Raw genomic sequence first — 13,634 nt, 5'->3', positions numbered from 1 at the left:
AACTTAGGACTCAACTCATTTCTCTTGTAACCTACATTTAATCAATCACCAAGGTTTGTTACTTCCGCCTCCTATATCACTCTGAAATTCACCTGACCTCTCCATTTCCACTTTTTTCTCCTGCCACCTTTGGCCAATCATCATCTCTAACAGTGGGCCTCTATAAAGAAATTTTAAAAATCAGAGTACTAAAATCAGATTGAACTTTGGAAAAACTGCTCTAGTTTCTAGATCATCAAGGTAGCAAGGCAAGGCTATAGTAATCCTGGTAGGATAGTTGTCGCATTGCTGCTTTGAAGCTCATGCTATCCTATATAACTCTATAACTTCTTAATTACTCTAATCATGTATCTCCTGAGTCACTTTATTTTTAAATAAATGAAGATCAGTTTACTGTCTTTTACTGTCACCCCATCATACCTTCCCCTGTCATCATTCTTGGCAGCTTAATCATTATTAATTGTAATACCTTCATAATTTTCATTTCAAACACCCTATACTCTGACTATCTGGTGTTCCTTTTCCAGCTCAATTATTCAGGCACTCTTCACTGTAATAATCCTTCAACTACACAAAAACCTCCAATCCATTGACCATAAGCTCCTTTTTGTTATCCATCATCTTGCCTCCTTTAATGTCTTCGATTCCCTCCTTATAGGGCCCACCTTCCAGATCCATCATTTAAATTAATTCCTTGCAAACACCCTTAACTCCCTTGCCCCACTATCTCCCTCTGCCATGCTTCCCTGACAAAGCTCTGACCTGGATACACTCAGGTCCACACCTCCTCTGTGCCTGCAGCCAAGCAGCTAAACATTGTTAGAGAAAAAAATTTAAACTGTATTGGTTACTTTCATTTTAAAATCATCACCAAAAATATCAAATGAGTACTCAATGCTGCCAAACAGTCCTTGCATAATTTCTTAGTAAAATCACTTACTCACTCTCCAAGAACACTATTATACATAGTCTCTTCTCTCCTCAAACTGCCAATACCACCTCTCCCTTCCCACTTTCAACTGATTACCTTGCTTACTCCTTCAAAGGGAATATGGAAGCAATTAGAAGACAATCTCCACAAACCCATGCTCCACATCCACCCACTTACATGCATCTGTGCCCATATATTCTGCCTTCCTTCTTGTTACTATGGTTGAAATATCTGTGCACTTAATCAAGGCTAACACTCTCATTTATGAATCAGATCCTATCTCTTTCCTACTCAGGTACTACACTTCTGAAATTTTTCTATCCCCCTCTTTTGCATCATCAAATTTTCCCCTCCTACTGGATCATTCTCATCAGTGAACATGTTGCAATGTCTTCCATCTTAAAACAACATTCCCCCTCCACTACCACTCCACCTCATTTTCCCTTTCATAGTGAAACTTACGGCTTGAGGTTTCCACTACCTCTCTGTTAATAAATTTGTTTTAAATTTTAGAATGATTTTAAGTTTACAGAAAAGTTGCCAATACAAAGAGTTCCCATATAGCCATTGCCCAGTTTCCCTTATTACTAATACCATATATTAGTATGGTAAATTTGTCACAACTGATGAATGAATACTGATACATTATTTATTAATTAAATCCCATAATTTATTTGAATCTTATTAGTTTTCCCCTAATGTCTTTTTTCTGTCCCAGGATCCCATCCAAGACCCACATTACATTTAGTCATCATGTCTCCTTAGGCTCCTCTGGGCTGTGACTTTCCTTGTTTTTGATGACCTTGACAGTTTTGAGAGGTACTGGTCAGGCATTTTGTTAGAATGTCCCACAATTTGGGTTTATCTGATGCTTTTATCATGGTTAAAGTGGGGTTATAAGTTTTGGGGAAGATAGCCACAGGAGTGAGGTGCCCTTCTCACCATATCATATCACTGGTACATGCTATCAAAGGTAGTGTTTGCTACATTTCTCTACTTAAGTTACCCCACCCTCCTTCCATATTCTATTCTTTGGCAGCAAATCACTAAGTACAGCCTGCATTCTAGGACTGGGGACTTAAGATCCACCTCCACAGTTGGGGGAGGAGGAATATCTACATAAATTATTTGGAATTCTTTTGTATGGGACATTTATATGTACTCTCCCTATTTATTCATATATCAGCATGGATTCATGGATATTTATTTTATACTTTTGGTTATAATCTAATATTACATTATTTATTTGCTTGCTCAAATTGTTTCAGCTTTGGCCATTAGAAGCTCTTTTAGTTAGCTCCTGTGTTCCTTTAACATTGCCTCATCATTTTTTTGAGCACTTTCCTACTTTCTGGGACTTCAAGATTCTCCAGGCTCATCTTGTATTTTCTCTGACCCAGCTCTAGAATAGTCCATTTTTCTAAGGAGCCCTTGGTTCCTTTTCTTGGAGCATGGCATTAGAAACCAAGATCTGGGTGTTCTCATTGCCACTGTGGTGTCATTGTTTCCAGGACCTCTCAGTGGCTAGAGCTAGGAAATATACTAATCTATGTGTAAAAACATATCTATACAGTCGACCCTTTAACAACATGCGTTTGAACTGCACAGGTCCACTTATACACAGAATTTTTTTTCAATAGTACATACTATGGTACTACACAGTCTGTGGTTGGTTGAATCCGAGAATGTGGAAATGTGGATACAGAGCAACTGTAGCAGGGAAGAGCAAAATCGGACTCCATGTTGGATCTGTTTCTTTTATTTTTACCTTTGCTCTCTGTTGTTTTTTGTTACTATAATCACTAAAAGGATGTTGTCTATAGCTACTGGCATACATAATGGCCTACCTTGGGGAACCCTGCCCCTCTGCCTGAATGTTAAACTAAAGTGCCTTTGTTCAGCTCACAGGGAAACATCCTGACCCTGCCCACCAGTGAATGGCTGCAAGAAAGAAGAAATTAACACATCCCCTCCCCGAGGCTGGCCAAACCAGGAGATGTTTTGCAAGACTTGTGGCCTTTTTAGTTTACTTCCTCAACTCCTCTCCCTCTCTGTTCTATAAAAGAAACTGGCATCCAGACCCCGATAAGATGGCACTCTATGACATTAGTCCACCATCTTCTCAGAGGCCCGGGTTTCCAAATAAGTCAGTTCCTTGCCTCAACACCTCATCTCCTGATTTATTGGCCTGTTGTGCAGCGAACAGAGTGAGCTTGGACTCAGAACTGTGTATACAGAGGGCAATCCACAAGTTATATGTGGATTTTTGATGCACAGAGGGTTGGCACCCATAACTCCTGCATCGTTCAAGGGTCAACTGTAATTATTTCTGCATCTATCCATCTGTATCTATATTAGGCTAAACATGAGTTTATACTGATGTCTTCAACTATAATCCAGTACCACATGACTCATTCTAGCATTTCCCCTATACTTATGGGTAACCACACTCTCCAGACCTCTAGCAACCACTGATTTGTTTACTGTCCCTATAGTTTTGCCTTCAACAGAATGTCATGTCATTCCTTTTGATTGCTGAATAGTATTCCACTGTATGGATGCACTATAGTTTATTAATTAATCTATTGAAGGATATTTTGATAGCTTCCCACTTTTGACAATTATGAATAAAGTGGTTTTTCATGTGTGGGTTTTTTCTGTGGACATAAGTTTACAAATCAGTTGGCTAAATACCTAGGAGTGCAACTGTTGACAAGTCCATGTTTAACTTTATAAGAAACTACCAAATTTTCTTCCAGCGTGGCTATACTATTCTTGTATTATTACCAGCAATGAATACAAGTTCCTATTGCTCTGCATTCTTGTCAGCATTAAGTACTGCCAGGTTTTTTGGGATTTTAGTCATTCTAATAGGTGTATAGTAGCATCTCATTGTGGCTTTAATTTGCATTTACCTAATGAAATCATGTTGAGCATGTTTTCATATGCTTATTTGTCATACTTTTGTCCTCTGGTGAAGTGTCTGTTCAGATCTTTCTACCCTTTTAAAAATTGGGTTATTTGTTTTCTTACTGTTAAGTTTTAAGAGGTTTTTCTAAAATCTGCATACAAACCTTTTCTCAAGCATGTGGTTTGCAAGTACTTTCTCCACATCTGTGTGGCTTTTCTTTTCATTCTTTTAACAGTGTCTTTCACAGAGAAAGTGTTTTGAATTTTGATAGAGTCCAATTTACCATTTTTTTCCTTTATGGATTAAGTTTTTGAAATTGCGTCTAAGAACTTTTTGCTTAATCCAAGGTAACAAACATTTTCTCATACAAGTTTTATAGTTTTGCATTTTACATTTAGGCTTATGATCAACTTTGAGCTATTTTTTACACAAAGTATGAGGCAGGTGTGAACATTTTGTTTTGTTTTGCTCTTTTGCATAGGGATGTCCAACTGTTCTAACACCACCTGTTGAAAAAAAACAGTCCTTTCTCCATTGAATTGACTTTGCACTTTTGTCAAAAATCAGTTTACCATATCTGTGTGGGTCTATTTCTGGGCTCTCAACTTTGTTCCACTGTTCTATGTATCTATCCTTTTGACAACACCACACTGCCTTGATTGTAGTTGATCCTTGAACAACACAGGTTTGAACTGTTTGGGTCCACTTATAGGCAGATTTTTTTCAATAGTAAATACTATAGTACTACCTGATTTGCAGTTAATTGATCTGTGGATGTAAAACCACATATATGAAGGAACTACATATATACAGAGGCTGACTGTAAATTACACTCAGATTTTTGACTGCTCAAAAAGTTGGCACCCTAACCCCTGTGTTGTTTGTGTCAACTGTACTAAGGTTAACTTAAGCCCTTTGACTTAATTTTTTTCCAGAAGTGTATTGGCTATTCTGATACCTTTGTCTTTCCACATACGTTATTTATTTATTTAAAAAATTTTATTTATTTTTGGCTGCGTTGGGTCTTCGTTACTGCATGAGGGCTTTCTCTAGTTGTGGCGAGGGGGGCTACTCTTCGTTGCAGTGCATGGGCTTCTCATTGCGGTGGCTTCTTTTGTTGCGGAGCATAGGCCCTAGGTGCATGGGCTCAGAAGTTGTGAGCACGGGCTTAACTGCTCCACAGTGTGTGGGATCTTCCCAGACAAGGGCTCAAACCTGTGTCCCCTGCATTGGCAGGCAGATTCTTAACCACTGCGCTACCAGGGAAGCCCCCTCCACATACATTTTAGAATCAGTTTGTCAATATCTATAAAAAAGTCTGCTGGGATGTTTTGAGTGGGATTGCACTGAATCTATAGATCAAACTGAGAATTCACACCTTAAAAATATTGGGTCTTCTAACCTATGAGCATGGAATGTCTTTCCAATTATTTATGTTCTTTCATTTTTATTTTTTTATTTTATTTTTTTTGCGGTACGTGGGCCTTTCACTGCTGTGGCCTCTCCCATTGCGGAGTACAGGCTCCAGACGTGCAGGCTCAGCGGCCATGGCTCACGGGCCTAGCTGCTCCTCGGCATGTGGGATCCTCCCGGACTGGGGCATGAACCTGCGTCCCCTGCATCGGCAGGCGGACCCTCAACCACTGCGCCACCAGGGAAGCCCTCATTTTTTTTATCAGTGTTTTGTAGTTGTCTGCACACAGATTGTGTGTGTGTGTGTGTATTTATTGCCATACATCCCCCTCCAACCACTGCTTTCGTTGTTTACCACAAATTTTGATAAGTTGTATATTCATTTTCATTTAGTTCAAAGTATTTTTAACTTTCCTTGAGACTTATTTTACTTATACATTTTTTGGTAGTGTATAGCTTAATTTCCAAATATTTGGGACTTTTCTGTTATAGACTTCTAGTTTTTTCTGTTATGGTCAATGTACATACTCTATATGTTTTTAGAGTCTTTAAAATTTTTGAGCTTTGTTTTATGGCCCAGAATGTGGTCTACCTTGATGAATGTTTCATTGAAACTTCAGAACAATGTGTACTTTACTGTTGTTGGATGGACTGTTCTATAAATATCAATTGGGTCAAGCTGGTTGACGGTGCCTGCTTAATCTATCGATTACTGAGAGAGGTATTAAAACCAACTGAAATTGTGGATTTGTTTATTTCTACTTTTATCTCTGCCAGTTTTTGCTTCATGCATTTTGATGGTTTATCATTAGGTGCTACATTTTTAGGATTGTTACAGGTTCTCTTGAAGAACTGACCCCTTTATTACGATGTTATGTGCCTCTTTATCCATGATAATCTTCCATGTTCTGAAGACTGCTTTGTCTGAAATTAACATAGTTACTGTTGTTTTGATTAGCATTGCATGGTGTTTCTATTTCCATCCCTTAACTTTAAATTAAAAAAAAATTAAATAGACTATTTTTTAGAGCAGTTTTAGGTTCACAGCAAAACTGAGACAAAGGTACAGACAGCTCCATATATCTCTTGTCCCCACATCATCCCTTAAGTTTTATCCTGAGTCTTTATATTTAAAGTGTGTTTCTTGTAGACAACATATAGTAGAATATATTTTTTGATCCATTTTGACAATCTTTGTATTTTGACTGGTGTGGTTAGGCAATTTATATTTGAAGAGATTATTGATGTAGTTGACTCTAAATCTACCTTCTTGCTGTTTTCTATTTGTTGTATTTACTCCTTGTTTCCTTTCTTTTTTCCTCTTTTTCTGCCTTCTCTGATTTTTCTTGGGTATTTTTTATGATTCCATTTTATCTCATTTCTTGATTTATTATTCATACTATTTTTAAAAACTTTTTTAGTAGTTTTCCTAATGTTTACAATGTACATTTTAAATAATCTAAGTCCACCTTTAGATAACTCTAAAAGTGTCATCCAAAGTGGCTGTACTATTTTGCATGCCAATAGCAATGAAAAAGAGCTCTGATTCCTATTCATCCTTGGTAGAACTTGGTATTGTCAGTTCTTTTGATTTACCTTATAATAGAATAGTCCTAATTTCTCCCTCCTATCCTCTGTCACATTGTTGTCATTTGTTTCACTTTTATATGTGCTATGAACACCAAATACACTGCCATTACTATTTAAATAATTATTAAAATTTAGTGCAATTAAGGAAAAAAGTATATTTTATCTTCATTCATTTTGAACACTCTTCATTTTTTAATGTAGATCCAAGTTTGTGACCTATATCATTTTTCTTCTGCCAGAAGAAATTCCTTTACAATATTTTGAGAAGTTATATGAGAAAGTCTATTTCTCTCTCACTTTTGAAGCATTGCTGGATATAGAATCCCAGGTTGGCAGTTTTTTCTCCTTTTAATACTTTAAAATTGTCATGCCATTGTGTTCTTGCTTGTATAGTTTCTCATGAGAACTCTGCTGTAATTCTTCTGTTTCTATGTAAGTGAAGTGTTTTTCTCACCTCTGACTGCCTTCAAGATTTGCTCTTTGCTTTTGCTCTTTTGCCTAAGTGTGGGGTTTTGTGGGGGGGGGGTGGTTAAAAATGGATGCTAAGCTTCTCTAAGCTTCTTGGATATGTGGTTTGGTGTCTGTCACTTATTGTGGAAAGCTTTCAAAAATTATTTCTTCAAATATTTCTTCTGCTTAGTTCTTTCTTTCTTTTCTTTCTGGTATTCCATTCGTGTATATGTTACAACTTTTGATATTGTTCAACACTTCCTGAATACTCTTTTTTTGTTTGTTTGTTTCCACTCTCATTTTCTCTGTGCATTTCAGTCTGGGTAATTTTTATTGACCTATCTTTATATTCACTGATTCTATCCCTTGTTGTATCTTATGAGCCCATCAAAGTCATTCCTCATTTCTGTTACTGTGCTTTTGATTTCCTTTTGATTCTTTCTTATATTTTCCATCACCCTGCTGACATTATCTATCTGGTCTTTCATTTTGTCTACCTTTTCCATTAGAATCCTTAAGATATTAACCATAGTTATTTTAAATTTCCTGACTGGAGATTTCAACACCTGTGTCATATGTGAGTCTAGTTCTGATGGCGTTTTGTCTCTTCAACTTGTGTTATTTCTTGCCTTTTAGCATGTTTTGTAATTTTGTTCTTGTAGTTGACAGCCAGACATGTATAGAGCAGTAGATACTGAGGTAAATAGGAATTTATGGGTGACTATATCAATCTGGCCAAGAGTTGGGCTATGTTTGACATTTACTGTCTCTTACCAGAGGCTTTAAATTTCTCTAGTAATCTTGTTTTTATCCTCCCTCTTGGTCTTGGCCCTTCTCTTTGTGCTTCACCTCAGAGACAGTCTGTCTTTTGCAGCTGTAATCCACTGCTATTTTAACTGGAGGCTTATTAGTTGGTTGTAGTGGGCGGGGAGGGGAATTCTCTAATCTTTGAATTAAGTCTGAGTCTTTGGAGTGCATAGTGGGCCTATGTTTTGGGAGTGTGGCCTTCACGGTTGTTTTTGTCCCTTTCCAGGGTGTTGTGAATTGAACTGCATTCCCCAAAAAGATATGTTGAAGTCTTAACTTCTAGTACATGTGAATGAGACGTTATTTGGAAATAGGGTCTTGGAAGATAATCAAGATAAGATGAGGTCATACTGGATTAGCATGGGCCCTAAATCCAACAAATGGTCCCCTTATAAGGAGAGAGAAATTTGAAGACACAGAAGAGACACAGGGAAGATGATGGAGGCAGAGAGTGTAGTGATGTTGCCAAAGAACACCAAGGATTGTTGGCAACCACCAGAACCCAGAAGAGGGAAGGAAGAGTTCTCTCCTAGAGTCTTCAGAGAGGACATGGCCCTGCCAACATCTTGATTTCAGACTTCCTGCTTCTAGAACTGTGAAAGAATAAATTTCTGTTGTTTATGCCAATTAGTTTATGGTAATTTGTCACAGCAGTGCTAGGAAACTAATACACAGGGGTAAAGCTTTTTTCCCCTATGCCACCCAATACTTTCCCTGGCTATAGAATTTCCAGTCTATGTCTCTGAAACTCTCTCCCTTGTATACTGAGGCTTTTTCTTTCTTTCTTTCTTTTTTCTTAGATGAGACAGGGAGATAGAGTGGGGCTGGGGCATAGCAGACCTCCCTTTCCCTAGTTGGGATGAGATCTTCCTATTACCCTATATTAGTTTTGTCTTTCTTTAAACCTGTAAAATAATCCTGGAAATAGATGGTTAGAAGTCTTCGCAACTCCACAGAAAGTACTTTCAGTCCACATGAAAATTATCTGTTATTGCACAACAATGTAAATATACTTTGCACTACTGAAGTGTACACTTAAAATGGTTATGATATTAAATTTTGGTTTTTCTGTCACAATTAAACATAAAGTATCTGCCTCTACACATCTTACCAAAATGATCTTCGTGTTGCTGCCAAACACAATTCAGAGACTTGGAGGCTGTATGGTGCCAATGGATGGCTAATGGAAATAAGCTTTTGAAGTTGGGCTGTTGAAGGGCCCAACATGTGACTCGTCCCCTCAGCAGGTCCTGGAGCCTGCTTTGTAGATGGGACAACCTGCGGCACCACATCCTAGAAAATTTGACAATGAGAGTGTTAGTAACAATATAAAACAATGTTTATTAAGGCTGTAGGAATGATACTACATATCTAGCTATGTAAAAGAACAGATTTTATTATCTCAACCACAGCATTAAAGGAGAAATTCTGAACAGCTAAGGATAAGTGGTTGATAACCATTACTTCTATCTTCTCACCCGCCACTCATATTATGCCTTGCAATCTTGCTTCCACCCCACTACCTAACTGAAGTGGTTCTTTAGAAAATCACTAATTTTAACCTTTCAACCACATATGGAAGGATTGCTTTTTAGGGCTTATCATTCTGGGACTCTCCACTGTGACACTATTGATCCTCCTCATCCTGACTCCTTGAAACTTTCTTTTCCACTGATTATGTGTGATTGTGGGCAAGTTTCTTAAACTCTCAGTGTCTCTGTTTCCTGTTTTGTAAAACGAGGATGACAATAATACTTATCCCATGGGTTTAATGTGAGGACTAAAGTACTTAGAACTTTGTTGTCACACAGTAAGTCCTATATATGTCCTATATATGATATGCTATCATTCTAATCATCATTATTTTTGTGGTTATTATTAAGGATAAACTATATCTATTGGCAAAAGTACCTTGATAAACTTGCTTGGAGTTGGTGACACCCTAAGTGTCATGGTTTCAGAAATATTAATAAAATAACTTCATTTGCATAAGATCTTAAAAGGAATTAATTCATCCTGTGGGAAAAGATGGAGAAACCCATGCCACTTCAGAGAAGCTGTATGGTGCTTGACATGAACCTTCTCAATAACCCCTTAAGGTCACTAAACCCGCTAAAAATGCTTATTTTGAGTGGATGTATACATGTTAAGTGTGTGGTGTAAGCTAATAAATGGACTGATTGGTTTCATACACAAAGGCCATAGCTAGAGACATAATAGAATTTGCTGATGAATTAGGGAGGGTTCTGAAATAGGTTAGGAAATTGAGAGTTAAAGTCTAAGACAGAGGCTGGCAAACTATGGCCTATGCCTATTTTCATATGGCCACATACAGGTTTTACATTTTAAAGGACTGTAAATAAAAACAATAACATTGGACCAAGACCATATGTGGCCTGCAAAGTCTATAATATTTGCTATCTGGCCCTTCAGAGAAAAAAATTTCCAACCCTTAGTCTAATGCTTAATTGTTAATCAAATACTCTTCTCCATTTACAATGGCTTGTTACTCTCCACAAAAAAAAAAAAACATTTTTAAGCAAGTGTATTCATTCATTTCTTCATTATTTCACTTGACAAATATTACCAAGCATGTGTAAATAGGGTACTTTCTTAAGTACTAGGAATACAAATATAAATAATCAATCCCAGCCACCATTCAAGAATCTCATAATCATCTAGTACGGAAGAAAGACAACTACTATCTATAGTAGTTTTAAACACAGAGTACAGTGAAAAAGTGCAAAGAAGAAAGTGGTTAACTATGCCTAGGAAAACTGGGAGAACTCCATATGATCAGTGTTCTTTGTAGAAGTGCTTCATTGTTTTCTATTTACTTACAAAATAAAATTTGCTCATTGTAGAAGATGCTGGAGTAGAAGGACCCTGAACTCATCTCCTCCCAGGGGCACACCAAAATTACGACTATTTACAGAGCAGCTATCTCTCTAATATGAAAATGACCTAAACACTAGCAGAAAAGACATTCCACAACTAAAGATATAAAGGAGAAACCACAATGAGATGGGTAGGAAAAGTTGAGATGCAGTATAGTCAAGACCCATACCCCTGGCTGGGTGACCCACAAGTGGGAGGACAATTACAATTGCACAGGTTCTACCCAAGGAGTGAGGGGTCTGAGCCCCCACATCAGGGTCCCTATCCTGGTGGTCCTGCACCAGGAAGACAAGTCCCCAGAACGCTTGGCTTTGAAGGCAAGTGGGGCTTAATTTTGGGAGAGTCAGAGGGCTGTAGGAAATAGAGAGTCCATCATTAAAGGGCACACACAAAATCTCACACACTCCAGGACCCAGGGCAGAGGCAGTAATTTCAAAGGAGCCTGGGTCAGACCCACCTGCTGATCTTGGAGAGAGCTTCCTGGAGAGGCAGAAGGCCACTGCAGCTCACCCTGGGGACACAGACACTGGTGGCAGCCATTTGGGGAGCTCATTCTACCATGAGGACACTGGTGCTGGCAAGGAACATTGTGGAATCCTCCCTCTAGATTATTAGCACCAGGACCTGGACCCACCCCCAGCCTGTTAGCACTAGTACTAGACTCCAGGTCCTGACTCTGCCCACCAGTGAGGCAACACTAAGCCCAAGATCATCAGGGCCACAACCCCACTAACCAACAGGCTAACACCAGCTCCAGGACCTCCCTGGGCCACAATCCTGCCTATCAGGAGGCTGACACCAGCTTTAAGACACCGTGGGCCCCTCAGCTAGCTGCCCCAGGATCCAGACCCACTCAACAGTGGGCTGACACCAGCTTTGTAATATCAGATGCCACAGTCAGCCATGTCAGGAACTGGCCCCATGCACTGGCAGGCTGATGCTTGATCTGGGACAACTGGCCCTGCAACAAGCCACACTGACTGGGCTCTGCCCACCCGTGGGCCAGCACTAGCCCTGGGATTTCCTGGGGCTCTGCAGCCAGGCCTCTTGAGACCCAGCCCCAATCTCCAGTGGCCAGCAGCCTCTGTACAAGGCAGAGCCTAATAATCAGCCAGACAGGGCCTGCCATACCTACCAGACCACTCATAGTAGCCAGCCCCCCACAACAGAAGGGCCCACACAGCCCACACAGGGGGCACCCCCAGGGCATATAACTCTGGTGACCAGAGGGGAGTGCACTGCTCGGACACATAGGATGCCTCATAAAAAAAGCTACTTCTCCAAAGTTGGGAAATGTAACAACCTACCAGATACATAGAAATAAAAATAGCAAATTAGGCCAAATGAGGCAATAGAGGAATATGTTCCAAATGAAGGAACAAGATAAAATCCCAGAAGAAGAACTAAGTGGAAATAAGCAATCTACCCAACAAAGCGTTCAGGTCATGATCATAAAGATGCTCAAAGAACATGGGAGAAGACTGGACAAACACAGTGAGAACTTTAACAAAGAGTTAAACAATATAAAGAGGAACCAAGCAAAGCTGAAGAATGCAATAACTGATATTAAAAAGCATACTAGAAGGAATGGACAATAGATTACATGATACAGAGGATCACATCAGCTAACTGGAAGACAGAGTAGTGGAAATTACTTAAGCTGAAAAAAGAAAAAAGAATTAAAAAAAATGAAGGCAGTTTAAGAGACCTCTGGAATAACATCAAGTGTACTAACATTTGCATTACAGGGGTCCCAAAAGGAGAAGAGAGAAAGGGGCAGAAAACATATTGGAAGACATAATAGCTTAAAAATTCCCTAACCTGGGAAAGGAAACAGACATCCATGTCCAGGAAGCACAGAGAGTCACAAACAGGATCAACCCAAAGAGGAACACACCAAGACACACTGTAATTAAAATGGCAAAAATGAAAGATAAAGTGAGAATATTAAAAGCAGCAAGCGTAAAGCAACAAGTTACATACAAGGGAATTCCCATGAAGTTATCAACTGACTTTTCAGCAGAAACTCTGCAGGCTAGAAGGAAGTGGCACAATACATTTACAGTGATGAGAGGGAAAAAACTTCAACCAGGAATACTCTACACAGCAAGGCTCTCATTCAGTTTTGATGGAGAGATCAAGTTTTACAGACAAGCAAAAGCTAAGAGGGTTCAGCACCATCAAAACAGCTTTACAAGAAATGTTAAAGGTACTTCTCTAAGTGGAAAAGAAAAGGCCACCACCAGAAATATGGAAATTATGAAAGGAAAAATCTCATTGGTAAAGGCAAATATATACAGTCATGGTAGAAAAATTAACCACTTATTAAGCTAGTAGGAAGGTTAAAAGACTAGAGTAGTAAAATCATCTATAACCACAATGGGTAGTTAAGGGATACATAAAACAGAAAGATGCAAAATAAGATGTCAAATAGTAAACATTGGGGGAGGAGGGTAAAAATGCAGCGTTGTTAAAATGCATTCAAACTAAAGAGATCAGTAACTTACAATAATTACGTATATATATACATATATATATATATATATATATATATATAATTTGCTATATATAAATCCCATGGTAAATACACATCAAAAAACTATAATATATACACATAGACACAGAGAAGAGAAA

The 13,634-nt window shown here is 38.6% G+C and overlaps 1 protein-coding gene across 2 annotated transcripts in view; it reads right to left on the bottom strand.

Moving 5' to 3' along the window:
- The window catches only part of TMLHE (trimethyllysine hydroxylase, epsilon), a 66,793-nt gene that overhangs the window by 36,880 nt on the left and 16,279 nt on the right, over nt 1-13,634 (bottom strand). For both annotated transcript variants that reach the window (XM_007466978.1, XM_007466977.1), the window contains exon 2: nt 9,214-9,395. In XM_007466978.1, the coding sequence (XP_007467040.1) occupies nt 9,214-9,394 (181 nt within the window). In that variant the 5' untranslated portion in view covers nt 9,395. The remainder of the gene's footprint in view (nt 1-9,213; nt 9,396-13,634) is intronic.

The sequence above is a fragment of the Lipotes vexillifer genome, unplaced genomic scaffold, assembly GCF_000442215.2.
Source record: "Lipotes vexillifer unplaced genomic scaffold, Lipotes_vexillifer_v1.1 scaffold1667, whole genome shotgun sequence".
NCBI lineage: Eukaryota > Metazoa > Chordata > Mammalia > Artiodactyla > Lipotidae > Lipotes > Lipotes vexillifer.
The sequence above is the reverse complement of the archived record's forward strand: the minus strand, read 5'-3'. Positions and strand labels throughout refer to the sequence as shown.